This window comes from Triturus cristatus, chromosome 9 (assembly GCF_964204655.1).
Source record: "Triturus cristatus chromosome 9, aTriCri1.1, whole genome shotgun sequence".
Lineage (NCBI taxonomy): Eukaryota > Metazoa > Chordata > Amphibia > Caudata > Salamandridae > Triturus > Triturus cristatus.
The window spans coordinates 242,679,778-242,697,439 of record NC_140592.1 but is presented as its reverse complement, the minus strand read 5'-3'; the positions used below and the strand labels follow the sequence as shown (position 1 = coordinate 242,697,439).

The 17,662-nt window shown below is 39.7% G+C and overlaps 1 protein-coding gene across 1 annotated transcript in view; it reads left to right on the top strand.

Annotated features, from left to right (window-relative positions):
• Positions 1-12,828, top strand: part of ISY1 (ISY1 spliceosome associated protein) — a 301,684-nt gene extending 288,856 nt beyond the window's left edge. The window contains exon 11 of the mRNA XM_085624847.1: positions 10,441-12,828. Coding sequence (XP_085480973.1) covers positions 10,441-10,548 — 108 coding nt within the window. The 3' untranslated portion in view covers positions 10,549-12,828. The remainder of the gene's footprint in view (positions 1-10,440) is intronic.
• Positions 12,829-17,662: the final 4,834 nt, after the last annotated feature.

Here is a 17,662-nt window from a genome sequence, read left to right as displayed (position 1 = left end):
GAAAAATCTTTGGAAAGACCAGGCCCACATAACACGTGCCATACCAATGGTCAGGCAACTTGTAATAAGCCTTGTTCCCACAAACATAATACACTCCTGGGAAAACTGGATCCTCTCCTCCTCTAAAACCCCATCCTGTCGCAATGAAGTATGTATCATGACACTCACTAGTCCCAACAAAGTATGTATCATATTGGGATTTCCTTCTTGTAATGCACAGCTTACCCTTCTGTGGTGCATCTAAAGCTAAAGTTGGACTAGCTCCATTTCTCAATTCTTTTCCCATCTCAATGTCCCAAATTGTCTCACTCACTTTGTATTTCCCTGCCTTTTCATGCATGCTCAATCTCCTTTCCTCCACCATGTTTAGGAAAGCTTTCTCCTCTTCTTTCAAACTGCAAGTTAAATTATTCTTAAAAATATAATCTAATGTTAATTCTTCTTTTTCAATAAAAATCTCACCAAAAATGTTAGCTTCTTAAGCTGGATTCAGCTTTTTGTTCATAGGCAATTGCCCAAAAATACTATCTTTGTTAGACATCTCATAATCTATTTTCCCTAGCAAATAAAAAACACTACTCAACACACTACAAGAAATTCCATACGTAGCTGGTAAATGGTGATAAGTAACACCCTCTGAAACGGATGCAGGTAATTGCATACAAACGTAGCAATCCCTCACTTCCATTGTCTTCACATATTCATACAACAATTTCGAAAAAACATTGCTAGAAAAATCATTAATTGACCTATCTTTATGCATGTAAGTATTACTAATTCTAGTTGGAACTACTTTTTGTGAACTTTTCTCTACATTAGTCTCATTCTCAGTATGTATTTCAAATGTACCTATTGTAACTCTAAATGTAACTAATAAAGCTAAAACACCCCATAGTAGCATCAATAATCCAGTACAGCAACAGCACATTCTACACCATCTTTTCAAGAAGGCACATCTACTTTGATTATTCTCTATGTTAGCCATTTTACTACTTTGACCGTGTCTTTTGACCTAGCCTCTACTACTCCACTACTGTATTACTCTTTATTTCTGGATTACTTCAGACAGCTGAATTTCAGACTTTCTCCTTTTCACTTTTCTCCAAGTGATTTCTTCAGTTCACTCAATTTGGATATTCATCACTTTTCACTCCTTCTTCTTCAGCAACATCAAATTGTATCAGATCATCAACAACATCCTGTGCATCCGACTCTTCTCCAATGTCAGTCAGGATAACTTTTAAGATTCCAACAGATTTTTCCTTTTCCTCAACCACTTTTCTCAAGATCCCCTCCGGTTTGTCTCGATTCACTGTTTCTTCTTCTTCTCCTCCTTCAGACAGTGCCACATAAGACCAAAAATCGGCTGGCTGTCATGATGCAATGGAATTGAAAAGAAAGCATGACACAAATCAATCACTGTGTACCACTCAGCATCATGTGGAATCTGATACAAAATCACTGACGGATTTGGCACAATAGGACAACATGCCACCACAATTTGATTAACTTTTCTCAAATCCTGTACAATCCTGAACTTCCCATTAGGTTTCTTTAGCCCCATTATCGGTGAGTTACACGGGCTACTCAATAGTTCTCTTAAAACTCCTTGCTGAATCATTTTCTCAATAATAGGAGTTATTCCCTCAATTATTTCTGGTGTCATTTTGTACTGAGGAATGTTAGGATAAGTAATTCCCTCTTTCACTGAAATTTTCACAGGATCTACATTATTCATCAATCCCACATCCTCTCCAGTAAAATCCCAAACTGTCCTTTTCACTGTGTCTCTCAGCTCTTGAGGCAAATCCTCCGGATCAAACACAGCATATGCACCAATTAACTCACTCTCTCTATTTTCTAGAGTCACTCGGTACAAAACATCCTCATCTGGTGTTTCAAAAGCTATTCCATCCGGTGTACAAAAAATTGTACAGTTCATTTTACAAAGCAGATCCCTGCCTAACAAGTTCACTGGACTAGTGTCACAGACAATAAATCTGTGCATGTCTGAAAATTTCCCTATTTGTACTCTTACTGGTTCAGTAAGACGTGTCTTGATTTGTGTATTGGCTACACCAACTACTTGGATTGCTTCATCCGAGAGAGGAAGATTTCTAATATCTGTTGACCTGACAGTTGATCTTGTCGCACCTGTGTCTACTAAAAAAGTAACACCTTCTTCATTTATTTTCCCATCCACAAATGGTCCTGCCTGGTCTATTTCTAGAGTTGCACCAAGTATGCACTCTTCCTCCTCTCTTCGGCACCGTCAATAATCACCTTCAGACTCACTCCCTTCATTCTTTAACAAGTACTGCTGTACCTGGTTAGAACGCCTTGGTTTGTTTACCTGCTCATCATTGTAGAATCCCGAATCCTGATTGTACTTTTGTAATCCTCTATTCTGCGGCAAGGGCGGTTTTGGCTCTTGACTCTGCTGTTTCACAACAGAAGGTTGTTGCTGCTGTCGATTATTCCCTTCGTTCTGCACCTGTTGATTTAAGGGTTTACTCTCATTATTCGCTAATGGTGGATTGGTACATTCAGATCTCCAATGTCCCAGTTGGCCACAGTTGTGACACGGGAACTTCTTTTTGGCTTCCTCAAGATTCCCCTTTCCTTTCCCTGCATATCTGGGCCTATTCCCTGGATTATTTCCTGCATTATTCGCCTGTTCCACCAACTGTGCTTCCTGTCTTTCCGCAACTTTCACTTGTGCCCACATTGCTTTCTCTTTCAGCTTTCTCTGTTTTGCTTCAATTTCATCACTGAAGTATTTTGCATGTCTCAAAATCTCATCTATTTTCTTACTCTGCCAGTCCACTGTATGCTCACGAATTCTCTCACTAATCTCAGGTCTCAGGCCATATACAAATCTGTATACAAAATGACTCAAATCCTTGTCACCCAGGTGTTCATCGCCACTGAATTGTTTAAAAGCCAGTATCAGCCTCTCATAAAAAGCATGAACCGATTATTTTGCTTCCTGATGTGTTCGATCTATTTTAACCCAGTCTGTCTCTTTTGGAGGTACTTTATTTTTCAGATATACGATCACCTGGTCATACTTTCTCATTACCTCTGGATCTGGTGCTCCTGTTCTCTGATCTCTTGGATATTCCTCAGTAGGCCAACTTACAACTATTTTACACTCAGCCCACAAGTCTGCTGGAACAATTATATCAAACAGACTATTCAGGTCAATCCACAGCACTTTTGACAATTTCACAAACCTGTCTACCTGCCTATACCACTCGACGGGCTTTTCTCTCAGTCGAGGGAAATCATTCGTAAATGATAAAATATCCTGTCTGGTCCATGGAACATGTACATATCCTCCTCCAGGTATTTCTCTCATAGGATAAGCATCCACTGTTTTCTCTTTTTCTCTCACAGGAAATGCTGAATAAGTCCTATCTCCTGATTCTTCTCTTTTCTTGTACCACCTATCCTTCCACTTCTCAACATCACCCCATTTTCGCAATAAAGCGATCATCTCTTTAATCTGTCCTGTTCTACCAGCACCATTCAGATTTTCAATGTCTTTGTCTGTGAAATCCATCCTGTAAGACTTCTGCAAAGCTTTCACTTTATCAATGTCAACTCCGTGCTCATTCGCTATTGCTCTTAATCTGTCATATGTATTTTTAGCTCTCCAGGTGATATTTTTACACATAAATAACAATTCACCATCATGATGATTTTTCAGAATTTCTGTAGGAACTGTCCCTGCAACAAGCTCTTCTAATTCTACACGTAACCTAGCCACATCAATTGCCTGTGAATCTTTATCCCTCTTTTGAAGAACTTTCATCCATTCATTCAAATCTTCAGCTGTTATTTCAGTAGATTTTCTCACTGGAACCACTTTCTTCTGCGGTTCTAAAATCGGCATCCCTGAACAACTAGCTTCACTAGCATCCAATCTTGAATTAGACTGTATCTCTAATCCTTCACTACATGTCTCATGTCTGGATTGTCTCAAATCATCATTTTCTGTCCTTTTTCCTGAATCTCCTGAAGGACCAGCCAAACTTGTCAATCTATTCCCAACATATGGAATCACCAAACTATTTTCACCCGTCCTCTGCTTATCAAAAACAGGCATAACTGGACCTATGGTTACAGGCACCGTAACAGCTTCTAGATTCTTTGTCAGCTCTCTAATCTTTTCAGTCAACTCCGATGTAGTTCTGGCTAATTCTCTCGTATTCTCGCCACCGCTTCTATTCTCTCTTTCCCTGAAAGGATTACCACTTCTTAACTCAGGTGTCACATTTTCTGTCTCAATGATACGCAATGTATCTCTTATCGGAGAAACAACTGGTGTGCTCTCTTCTGGTTCTGGTCTATATGGAGGTGGTCTTTTGTAAATCATGTCATTCAAGACTTCATCCTCATACTCATTAACTCCATTTCTTCTCACTTCTGCCTCAGGAACCCTTTCTGTACCCTTCTCTTCAACTGTTCTCATAGGGTATAATCCCTCTGACATACTAGCATCTCGCCATCTCTTCATTCGATCATGATGAGTTTCACGATCATGTCTCCTCCCAAACATGTATCTGTAATTTCCCCCAGACCTCTGTTTTTCTCGCTCATGTACTTCCTCTTCCCATTCCACTAAAGCCTCAAACTGTGTCGGCCTTGGTCTTGGGTCAAGACACAACATCTTTTCCCGCAAATTTTTCAACACGGCCAGATTAAATGAACCATGTTCTGGGAATGCTAGAACACCATCTTCTTTAGTATACCTAACCCAATTCTCCAACCATATACAGGTATGATACCCATATCTCGCAGCCATAAAGGATGCAGGCGTTTTCGATGGAGGTAACAATTCACCTTCTCTTGTTTTAACATCTTTATCCTTGTCGAACCAATTTTTAATCTTTCTGAATAAAGATTTTTTCTTTTTCTCTTCTTGGTAATACATTTTAGCTTTTACCAAACTTTCTAATCCCTTCCGTAATACAACTGAATAGTACGATGTTTTATCCAATAACAGCGCGACTCACACTAACGCACCAATCCTGGAGCGTCTACGTCACCCTGTATTCTTTCCAATCCTTGCGCGGCTCACACCAACGCACCAATCTCAGCGCGAGCTCTGTTCTGATCTAATATACAATCAGAGCGCGGTCTGTTTGACGTCCGCAGTCGCTGCAGTTTCTCCTGCTCCTGTCAGTCGTCTACCCCTCCTTTACAAAACTTCTCAGTAGACTTCGTGTCAGATTCTACAAAATCTATTAGTTACAACATATAAACATCTCCATTGTCTGCTTCGCTAACCAAAGAATAGTAAAGAAAATCTATTTCACAAGAATGCCGTTGACACAGTGGCACATCCCTCTACTCTACCCTTCTAACATGCATTCATTAACTGTTTCCTCTAGGACTGCTCCAAAGAGTTTTACAATCAACTAAATGTATGAGCATTCACGCACATTCATACAAGAAAATGTAGTACATACACACAGAATCCTGCTTTTCCCGAGAACAGCGAACAATCTGCCCCACTACAGAATTATAACATACGTTAACCAAGCAGTGTTTTCTTCTGCCCAGTCCTTCAGACAAGCTCAGAGAATACCTATTACTCCTCCCGCGATAAGCTTTAACGGTGAACCTTACGGATCCCTGGGACTTAAGACCAGAGTTTTACAGATAACCTTCGCTACCATACACACTCCTTTTATACCAGAAATATTTCTAATAGTAACACACAATGATGTCACTAATTCCGAACACAGACAATGTGACTCGCAACTTCAATTGTCACACGTTTTTCCTGCCTACGTACAGGACCAACAATCCCGTCTTTCCCGAGAGCAGCATATACTTCCCTCTGCCCTACTACGGAACTGCTACCAGCTCCCAAATTCCAGAAGCACTACATAAAACTCAACACAACAACTCCAACATATAGTATTAGTACATATACCAACATCAATCAATAATCAATAAATCAAAAGCCAATGTACAAGCAATCTAATCAGATCAAGACAATCATCAATAACCATCAAATTCTGGTACCAGGAAATTGGTGCAGATTGGGGTGTACAAATTCTCCCTACTTCCACGGACAGAGTAAATTCACAGATACACGCACATACACTCATCATACGCTTGGGCCCATTTCACTAACATACACTCAGATTACTCTATCAGCACTGAACCTGTGGAAAGAAAACCTTCTAATCACCCTACATCCACACTATGGTCGATAAGACCTAATTGACACTGTCTTGAGTCATGATTTAACCAATAATAATCAACAATAATCAAAATAGAGTACTCAATAATTGACAAGAAATAATAACCAACACTGTATTTTAAATTATGATTCTTTATCTAAAATTAGTTCAAATGGAAAGGCAATCAAAATAAAATCATTATTCTCATAGTTACCTATTCTAGCTAAATGTCATAAATGGGTCAGGACAGGTCTCTCGATAGAAGTCTCTTAGGTCACCGTCCTCACAGCATCGATCCTCACCAATGCAAGTTCGGAAAGAAGTGGCCTCAGGAATCCAAAATGCAATGACCACAGACCCTCTCTAGTCTAGTATATTTATAATAGATTTAACAAAAGAACGCAACATAAAATGTTTTAGATATCCGCTGAACCGCTGAGCAAAGCGAGCAGGAAAGGATGTAGCATCGCTACATTTGGAAAATCTCCGCTCAGAAAAATCACAAAAATAAAAAGACGGAAGACGGAACTAAATCTTGAAAATGTTTCTTTTTCATGTTCATATTTCCTCGGAACCAGCATGGTGATCACAATTTCATTGTGGCTCCTTTGTCTTCCAAGGACATTTGGATGTCCGCCCAGAGCTGCTGTCCTCACGGAAAACTTTTTAACCAGGCGAAGACTGTGGTCAGATGACTCTCGACCATGTTCAGCAAGGCCTTCTCATCAAAATCTCAGCACTCGAATGTAGGCTTTAAACGGTAGCCATTTTTCACTAGGCCAAAACGTACCATCTTAATTAAAAGAGACAAAAACAACGTTACCACAGCATAGTGATTAAACAGTGTTAACCCCACTAATACCTTTATGTATATGTAATTATCTAGCCTTTGCAACACAAGAAAAGCATTAGTACACGACATTTAAAAAGCGTTTTTGTGCTTTAAAATAAACAGCACTCAGCAACATTTATTAATAAAACATGCACATTATTAGTAAACAACACAAATGCATCCCCACGTGTAGTTTTCTCTTGTTAGTTCGTATTGGTTAATTAGAACATTTACACAAAACAAATAATTAGTAATTATAAATTAATAATTTTAATTTCTTTCGACAGTAGACAAACCAGAGCTTAAAAAACCCAATAGATTTTCAACAGAAAACTCTGCTCCAGCAGGGGTTCCCAAAGCGCTGGTGGAAGGCTACTGTTTTTTCCGCGAGTTAAGTTGCACGAGCGCTGTGGAGACAACATACTGTGTTTTAAGTTTTTAGTGATCAGTAGAGTGAACAGTTCTTTTCATGTATCACTGGAGTGGCGCCTCCTTGTCCACTCTATTAAAATTCTGCTGCTGTGTGACTAACTCACCCTTGTCCTGCATTGGACTGTCTGCAGCGCTGGGGTGTGTATGTGCCTTTTAAGAAGGTACAGTGCATCAGAAAATAGTGTACATAGTTGTGTGTACCTGCTGAGATACATGTGTGCCTTTCAAAAGGTACAGTGCATCAGGAAATAGCATACATGTATGAGTTGGGATACATGTGTGCTTCTGAAAAGGTACATAGCATCAGAGAAAAGCACATGGTTGTTACATGTACATGCCGGGATACATTTAGGCGTGCGAGCTGGTACCGCATGTAGGAGATAGCACATAGTATTGTATGAGCTCGCTGAGAAGTGCTGATGCCCGTGCGAGGGTTCAGTATATTGGAGGTTGCCTGCGTGCATATGTGTGCAGAGAAGTGCTGGTGTGCTTGCAATAGATCCAAAACACGGAAGACACTTGGTTACATTTTGGGAGACCCAGGGCTTGCTGAAGGAACAGGTAGAGGTAGAGATTTCATCCAGATTTGTGGATTGCTGCATTCCTGTGAGCTAGGAGGAACACACATCGAAGAAAGAAGAAGCCAAGCTCTTCGAGGCACATTAATAAGGGCTCTTTGATTCTGAGAGGTCATTGGTCAAAGGGGCCTCGACACACATGAGGTAGACAAGGAGCTGATAAGAGAATCACTAAGAGGAGGGCCCTTTGGTAACATTTTGATGCACATATCACTGAGGCTGACATCCAGGTGCGAACCTATAGTCACTCTCTTGGCCTGTGTTTGAGGGTATTGCAGACTGTCCTGCTGTGATAGACTGCTCTCTTGAGGAAGAGCACAACAAAGGATTGGTCACTTCAAAGTGGGCAAACCCCAGAACATGAACTTCAAAGACAGAGATGTCAATTTGCAAGTGTTTCTGAAATGGATTATAAAGAGGGTAGCTTGAGACTCTTAAATTGTCAAACTGAAGCTTTACATCAGTGTGGAGAAGCTGAGCTTGGGTTCTGCCTGCCTGGGTACCATGGATCTGCCAGTCTCCCAGGCTGGGTGAGGGGATATCACCCATGAGGATTCAAGAACACTTGCCTTGACCAACAGCTTCTGCCTGATCTAAGACCAGTGGGCCCTGTAAGGGGAAGGAGATCACTTGGAGGGAGCGAGGTCCAGTGGGGATCTCGTTGCATGGTTCCCGTGAACAGAATATAAAATTCTTCTCTATTGAGAGTGCCTCACCAATTAGGCTGCTGGCACCTGTGACAAAGTCTGCGCCCCGTTGCCAGGTGGGGGTCAAGGTGAAGAATAAAGATTACCACTCTTGGCACTGCGCTGTGAGAGAATGTGGGCTGTCACCCAATACAGCTCTGTGACCCAAATAGGGTAGCTACTATATTTGTGCCACCTGTGACCTGTTTATGCCAGGTGGGGGCCAAGGTGAAGAGAGAGGGCCATCTCCTTGTGTGTGCTGCTGTCACCTTACTTGCGTCTCAGAAGGAAGGGGCAATGAAGGAGGAAGAAGGTCATCACCCTATATCCAAGTGCAGTTGAGAAGACACCACGGGCTTTGACCCATGGAGAGTTAGAGCAACAACTTCAACTACAACGTCTGGGAGCATTGAAGACATGGCCCCAAATCCCAGGGAAAACGTAACACATCGTAGCAGCATCGAGGACAGTGGCTGCCGCAACCGCAGCTTCCTGCTGTGTGGGCACAGCTGAACTGCAGAGGTGTGGCCGGTGATTCTGAACCACTACTCCGAGAGAGTGGATAAGATTGACAATTGGGCTGCCAGCCCTGGGGAACTTGCTCTGATTGACGCACTCCGGCGCAGAGACTCAAAGATCTTTGCAGCAAAACCCACATGAAACGTTGGAGACCTGGATGTGTTAGCAGGGCCAAGCTTGGATGTTGTCACACGTGAACATTGAAAAAACCTCAGCGGAGAAGTGAGACTGGAAAGCTGACCCATGCAATGCTAGTGGCCTTCCTTAAAGAATGCTGTGTATATTGTTTGCAGTGTGTTGTATTTTTCTTTGTGTTAGTAAATAAATACTCTTTTTTGCATAAAACCTAGAATTTGACTACAGTTGGAGTTGATGGCTGTCTTTTGTGTTGTGAGCCTGTGCCAGCCTTACACCTGCCTCCTCCCTTAGATGCCTTGGACTGCTACATCCTCGCTACCACTGAGAGTCAAGTGCTGAAGGGTGACGTGGTCCAGTTGTTCACAACCCATAGTAGGTCAGGCCTCAGGTCATCAGAATAAAAGGCGTAAAATACCACTGTTGGGCCCACTAACTCCTGCTTGTCCCTTGACCCTCTGAAATGGGTTCGGACAGATAAGTTATAAATATTACATTATGAATATTAAATTGAATGGACTCAATGTTCCCCTTATGCAAAGCGAACCCGCAATTAGACCTTAAGATTGGGTTAAGAGTTGTTGGGTTTTATCCAGAAGTGTTGAGGTCACCAGAGGTTTCCCGGGATAACAATGTGTGAAAGACGGCGAGCCTTATTTTGCACACAAAGTAACTTTAGAGAAGGAAGCTGCTGCTCTATAATCTCTTGGTGGCCTCTGCTGTCTGTTCATAAGTATTATCCTTGCTGTTGCCATTTCGTATAATGTTGCAAGTGACTGGTATTGGTTTGATCGTTGTGTTTTGTTGTTTTTGATTATGGATGATTCTTCCAAGATCTGATATGATGATGAGGGTTATAAGTATTTTTTATAATGATGCTAATATCTACAGGCAGCGGTCACTAAGTTTTTTTGAGTCCGTACTTGTTGACCCGTGTTTTCGAATACTACAGATTATTTGGGAAATTCCTGAACAGTCCATAATCTTTCACCTCAAGTGTACAGACCTGTAGAGATTTGCGATGACACCTTAACACTTTTCACTCTTTGTTCCCACAGATTGAAGAAGCTCTGATAAGGAGGAAGAAAATGGAACTTTTACAGAAGTATGCCAGCGAAGCTCTCATGGCACAAAGTGAAGAAGCAAAACGCTTGCTTGGAATGTAACAGTCCCTCAACTTGAGAAACCCAAATATTTTTTTGTTTTTATATGACAAGGAGAAACACCACCACTTAAGGAGCATCTGGGCGTAAATATATATCTTGTGAAAGAGCCTTTATTGAATCTGTGTTGTCCTCTGGGCCAGCGGGCAGAGGCATTGTCTTCCACTATCTCAACAGATTAGACTCTGTCTGCCAAACTCTAAATTTGGCAGTTAAGCCTTCGTTGCGATCTTGGTGGCTTTACACTGATGAAGCATGATGTTGGAACTACTTTTTTTTTTTCCTTTCCTTATTCCAGTATTGCTGCTATTTTCCCCCATATATACACACTCACCTTAGATGGCGTGTTTACACTGTTTGTTTTTTTTGTCTGAAAAGTTGTTGCGACTAAGACTTCAGCTTGCACTTCTTGGCTGAAACTGATTGGGCCTTAATTCAGGTTAAAGTATTGTACATTTCTCTTTTGGCGCTCGCTTATTTAGAACAAACCAAAGAGGAGTACCTTGGTAGGTCATTTTCTTTGCCCACGTGGTCTAGCTGTCGGGGCGGTCTATATGCTTGATGAGTTGGATTTGATGATCTCTTGCATGTGTAACTGGGAGACCCCAATTTTTAATCTGGACTTCCCCACTTGATGAAATTGTGAAACCCAGAAAAAATAGTGTTCTCTTCCTGTGCTTCAGCTCCTTTGTTTGCCAGAGATTCCAATGAGGAGAAAAAGAACTTTAAAAAGTGCGCAACACACTCAGCGAGAGGCCGTGCTTGTCTTGCTGGTGGGAGCCCTCCCAGCCTTCATTTTAAGTTATCATATGTGAATAAGCACAAACTGTGAACCTTTTATTGCATTGCCCCAGGGTGCAGGGAGAAGAAAAAGTAGTTTAAAACCCCCTGATAAATTTGCACTCCCAGCAGCTGCTTGCTATGCACAAAATCTTGCCCAGCGTCATCATGGTTTACAAGATGCGGCGTGGTTCTTAATTCTCCTAAACTGAAAACAATATTTTCCACTTAAAGAGCATGTGAATTACAATACTAAACGACCTTTCCCAAGATAATGTTTTATTAAAAGGGTTACAGTCTCTGAAACTCTGTGGCAGGTGACCTACTTCTGCTTCCTGTCCATTGAGCTGAAAGACTTTTCATTCTGAATATTGAGATTTAGGCCTATGTATGGCATCAGGGGAGAAGAGAACTTATTAACTTTCCTGTAACCTTAGGTACTAAAAATGGTGATCACCATGTCACATTGGATTTTATTTCGGTATATTAGTTTCTTAAAAATGAAGGCAGAATTGTTAGCTTAGGATATTAGGCTGCGTTAATATGGTCCTTATCTTGGCTCCCCTAAAGCACCTCTCCTTTGTGGAATCATCAGTTCTACTAAAAAGGCTGGATTCCTGCTCTCAACACGCTATAACACTAGCTATTTATACCCTGTTAACTACTTCCCCTTAATCTGCATCAGCATGACAATCCTTCAGAACAAATTGAGGCTCTACACAGTGTGTGTTCACAAGGAGAACCAATACTGTTTTCTAAAACATTTATTGATTCTCCACATATTGTACACTTTCAAATGTGTATGTATCCCCAGACTGGCTCCAGGGCTGGTGACTCTTTAACCTTCTAGTAATATATGGTTAGGTCCATTTGTATGGTTGCCGCGTAGGAATGGTATGATATACGTTTTTTCTCTTTGTTTTTCTAACTTTTATTTGAAACTAAACTAGATCTCTATTCAGTGTTACATTGAAGCCCAGCAGGTTATATAGAAATAGTGTGAATCGTTAAGACCCTTAGTTGTTGGTAACCGCTGACCGTATTAATATTTACCTCACCTCATATTTGTTCTTTTCTATGATCCCTGCCAGGTGTGTGTAGTGATGTCACAGTAAATAAGGGCTCTTCCTCAATTGATGTGACTATTGTAATTATTTCCTTATCCAGAGATGTCCCCATCAGTCCAGTTTAACATACTGCTCCATCTGGTGATATTTAAGTAATGATGTTAGACAAATCTAACAGATGTGAAAAAAGTGAAAATGACTGGATCCCATCTAACTAGATCTTCTGTGCAACTGAAGCAAATTGAATATGGTCCATCTGTGTTATTCAGCTGTTATACATATTCCAGTGCAAGTCCAGTGCTCTCATGTGTGCTTGGAATTGATTATCAGATGCTGAATATTTCAGCGACTTATACTGTAAATATATGCTTTTGAGCTATGCGATGTGATATACTGTTGAATATCATTTTAATAAACCATATTATGTTTTCTTAAATTTGTAAAATGAGATATGACTTTTTGTTTAGTTATATTCAGAATCTCCCCTGGCCCCACAGGAATGTGGTAAACAGTTTTGTGGGTTCTGTGTCAAAGAAGGGCATACATCGTAAATCATGTATGAAAACGCTGATATGTTGGTTCCTTATTAATCATATTGTTTCATAGAGCCCCTGTTTTAGTGCAGAGGGTGCATCATCTATTTCATGGAACACAGCAGAAAAAAATAATTTTGGAAACAGTCTATTTAGTATTTACAGTTTTTTTTTTTTTTTTTTTTAAAGAAAATGATACTGTGCGCTTCAGAAATTATTGGGTTGGTTTTTATGCTTTTAGTGGTCTCGCATGTGAAACAAGAAAGGATTGGGTCCTATCACTTACTGGTCTAGACCACTGTAATTTAGAAAACAAGAAATTGGCCAGAAAGGTTGTTAAGCAATTATTTAGCACCACCTAGCCATTAAATCCTAAGCATGCGTGATTTATTTTACATTATTTTTTAGTTTCAAATTATTATGCATAGGAACATTTCGTCATGTCTTAAAAAGAAACACAAATTTTACACATTTAACAACAAAAGTACATATAAATGCAAATACAAGATACTCAATACACACATATACAAAACAATAGACACCATGTGAAATGCCGATTGTGAGTGCCGAGATACGTGATGGCGGTCAAACGATGGGAGTTCGAGTAGATGCAGAGCCCCAAACGAGATAAAACTGCCTCTAATGTTACGCAGGGCATTCCTGAGAAGCAATTAGAAGTCGTAAGAATGCAACAGGCGACTGTGAGGGCCTCTTTTCATACACAAACCGTGGAAATTACATTATGTTAAGTATCCAGTATCAGATGGTGACCTCGGAAGAATTAGACTTCCTTTAGAGAACTCCAAAGTCTTTTTATCTTGAAAATTCCACAATATCTTGGAGCACCAAACTATTGCAGTTAAGGCCATTTCCAGTCCCCGTCCTGAGGAGAACCCTAGAACAACTCTGGGTTTGGAACGCGTTGACTCTGAGCTGAAGCCAAGACATTTATGGGGCACCCCAGGGAGTTTTAAAAGAGATGTACCCCCTTACGGGGCAATGACCCCTTGTACATAGAGTAGCCTTCAGCCCAGCAAACAGGCAGAACGTTTGAATCAAGATACGTCCGCCTGCTTCTTTATGTGTTATACATGGACTGGTGTCCTCTAAAGACTTTTAGGAGGCAATCGGCATTTCACATGGTGTCTATGTTTTGTATATGTGTGTATTGAGTATCTTGTGTTTGCATTTATACGTACTTTTGTTGTTAAATGTGTAAAATTTGTGTTTCTTTTTAAGACATGACAAAATGTTCCTATGCATAATAATTTGAAACTGAAAAATAATGTAAAATAAATCACCCATGCTTAGTATTTAATGGCTAGGCGTTGCTAAATAATTGCTTAACAACCTTTCTGGCCAATTTCTTGTTTTCTAAATTTTAGTGATTTCGCAGCATTTCAATGGCTATACCTTTAACACTTAATTCAGCAACAATAAGTTTCTCAGTTTAATAGTAGGTCCTATTTTTTAAGTGTTAAGGTAGAACACTGAAATGAATACTTTTCTGCAGTGTCCAAAGATATTAAATGCTCTTTTGGTGGAGCAATTCTATGTTAACAATTTTTAATATGGATTTTTTTGAGCAGCCCTGTTCTTGGACCGACATCAGTCTGTGCATTCAAGAAGTGTCGAGAAATTTCAGCTAAACTCCATTTTTGAGGTGCGATTAGCATTGGACCTATAGATGAATTATTGGTGAGGATTACCAGCCGAAGATTGCAGGTATCCCAATTAGCTTCCGGCAGTGAGGACAATGCCAGGGTTTGGTGGTGTTGAGGATTGGGTGCACAGTGTGTCAGAAACTATGACCCAGCTGGCAACAGACCTGGGCAGAGACTCTGCACAATTTTCTCAGAGGCATGATGATTGAGCATGCTTAAAATCCATAATCGTTATAGATTGATTCAAAGTTTTGGAGTTTTCTCTACTAGAAGTTTAAAGGGGTTGAACTTCTGGTTCTGTGCACCACACTAAGTATTTAACAAATTGTCCCCACTGTGATGGCAGGTGCGGTAGTTTATTGCCTCAACTCCTTGTATATTTAATTGTTAACTACTCTAGAATAGTTGGAAATTAAAATTTCTAATCACACCAAACAAATAAACAAAAGGAATATCAGAAAATTCAAAAGAGATACACTTGACTATACATTATAGGAAGGATACCCAAAGAGCAGAAGAATATGCAAAACAAAGAAGCAATAAGAAGCCTACAAATGTTGCATCAGAAGTAGCCCTTCTGAAGAAGATATCAGGTAGCTAAATAATACAACGATCAACAAAATAGACATCTCGGATGGGTGCTTCAACGTCATTATCAGCAGCACAAGATTTTTTAGAGGACAACCCTATGGTTAGCAACGAATCACAAGAACACTGAGAAAAACCAGGAGGGGAAAAGGAAAAAAGTACAGAAATGGTTCATCAAAATTTGAGTCAAACAAAGATGTCATCATTAATTTGTCTTTTTTTAATTTAAGCCATCATCAAAAACAGTATGTTGGCCAAGAGCAAATCTTTTGTTCCTACAAATCGTCTTGAAAACAAAATGGCTATTTTCAAATTCATGAGACTGCTACGCTGGAAAGTGTTCTTTCATTTACAGCCTCAAGTGAAAGGCGAAAGACCACAGGATGAATATAAGGAGTTCAAATCAAAGAGTGCATTGTTGACAGTGGTTTCCCACAAGACAATTGATAATTTTGTAATTTTGGTAAATAAGGATGTAAGAAGAATGCACACAAAACAGCAAAAGCAATCCAACCTCACCCCAATGATTGAGACACCCTCAGGGCTATTGCTAACAGCAGGAATATTGTGATTCAAAAAGCAGACAAAGGTGGAGCTCTAGCGGTGATGGATATGGATACTACATAATGAAAGTGAACACACATGTACAAGATCTTCAATCATACCCGATATTAGAAAATTATCCTACTGTAGCGTTCCAAAAAATATTGTCATCAATCTTGGATTGCGCCAAAGAAATGGAATGGATAAATGATAACACTAAGAAATTTCTAACAACTACTTTTCCCCGCCAGTATATGCTACTAAAAGTTCATTAAAAATCCGAAGGTCCTCCTTTCTGGCCAATTGTATCTGGATGTGGTTTGATTCATGAACCAATTACTAAATACATAGATGAATTCTTACAACCATTGATTCAGATGACTCCATCTTAAATCGTAAATACCACTGAATTTTTCAACAGGTTAAGACATCTCACAATGCCATCTTACACAGAAATTGTATTATGTACCCTTGATGTGAATTTGTTATTCACATCTGTTCCACACAAACAAGGCTTGGATGCAGTGGTGCGGCTACTTTTAAAAACAGAAGACGTGTCAGTGAATAAAGTGTTCCTTCAACTGCTTCATTTTGCACTTTTCCACAGTTACAAGATAATTTATTTTGACAAATTAGTGGCACTTTGATTGCATTCTCAGGAGCACCATCATATGCTAATACCTTCATGTTTTCATTTGAGGACCAACATTTAGAAAAAGTTATAGAATGGTCTAATTATTCACAGTAATATATGTAAGATACGTCAGTTGAGAAACTGGAGTCAATAATTCTATCTTTGAATCAAACAAACAAATACGTTTGTTTTAGCTATGACATCAGCAAGAAGAAAATACCATACTTGAATGTGATCATTAATTGCTGGGTAACCTATCCACAACAAACATTTACAAAAAAAGCACAGATAAAAATAAGATATTGCACTATGACTGTTTTCCTCCGAATAGTTTTAAAATATTCTACATTTTTCCACAATTTATAAGATTTAAAAGAATTAGATCACGACCTGCTGAATCACTGAAAACCACAGAAGAGCAATTTCGTAGATTCAAAGGTAGAGCGTATCATGAGCAAATCCTAAAGGAATCTCTTTAAAAAGGCAATCCTGCATCTAGAGAACAACTACTTATTGAGCAAACAAGACTGAAAAAGACGAGGATGACCCTCGTATCTACATATTCCACCAGTATCTATGAATTGAAACGCATCTTCAGAAGATGGGAGATCCGACAAATGCAATCTAATTTTGGCACGCTGTTCAAAGATCCTCCTATTTTTGCTTATAAAAGATCAAATAATGTGAAAGAACTTGTATCATATTCTACCCCTAGCTTAGGGGCCACCACCACCCATGGTACTTTTCCTACTCTCACTTTTGTCCACTAGAATAACCTGATAAAAGGGGCAACTATTGATCACCTACATAACGGTACTGCAGTAATGAGTTTTCGGAGTGATTGTAACACACACTATTGAATTTACTCGATTAAATGCCTATGGTTTGTTGTATACTCGCAAAACAGAAAATGAAACTGTGTATAGCAGAACATAAAAGTAATATCAGACAAGATTCCACTACATTTACAGTATCTATACACTTTAAAGTAGCTAGGCACAACATTGCACAATTGAGATTCCAGGTGCTAGAACCGGTTATACAAAATCCTGGAATAAACACAGACAGAAGACTCCTGCAAAGATAATTATACTGGATACGAAGCCTTGACACTGAGCAATCTATGGGTCTAGAAATACGGTGTTTCTTATAGGAATACATGAGGTTTGAGACAAATTGTTGGTTTGTGTGACTTCACTGCATTTAACAGATGTGTTAATATATATTGATAATGTGCGCAATGGAATGAATCTTCAAGTGTGTTTTGATGTCCATCATGTTTACTTTTAAATGTATTGGATATTTTTT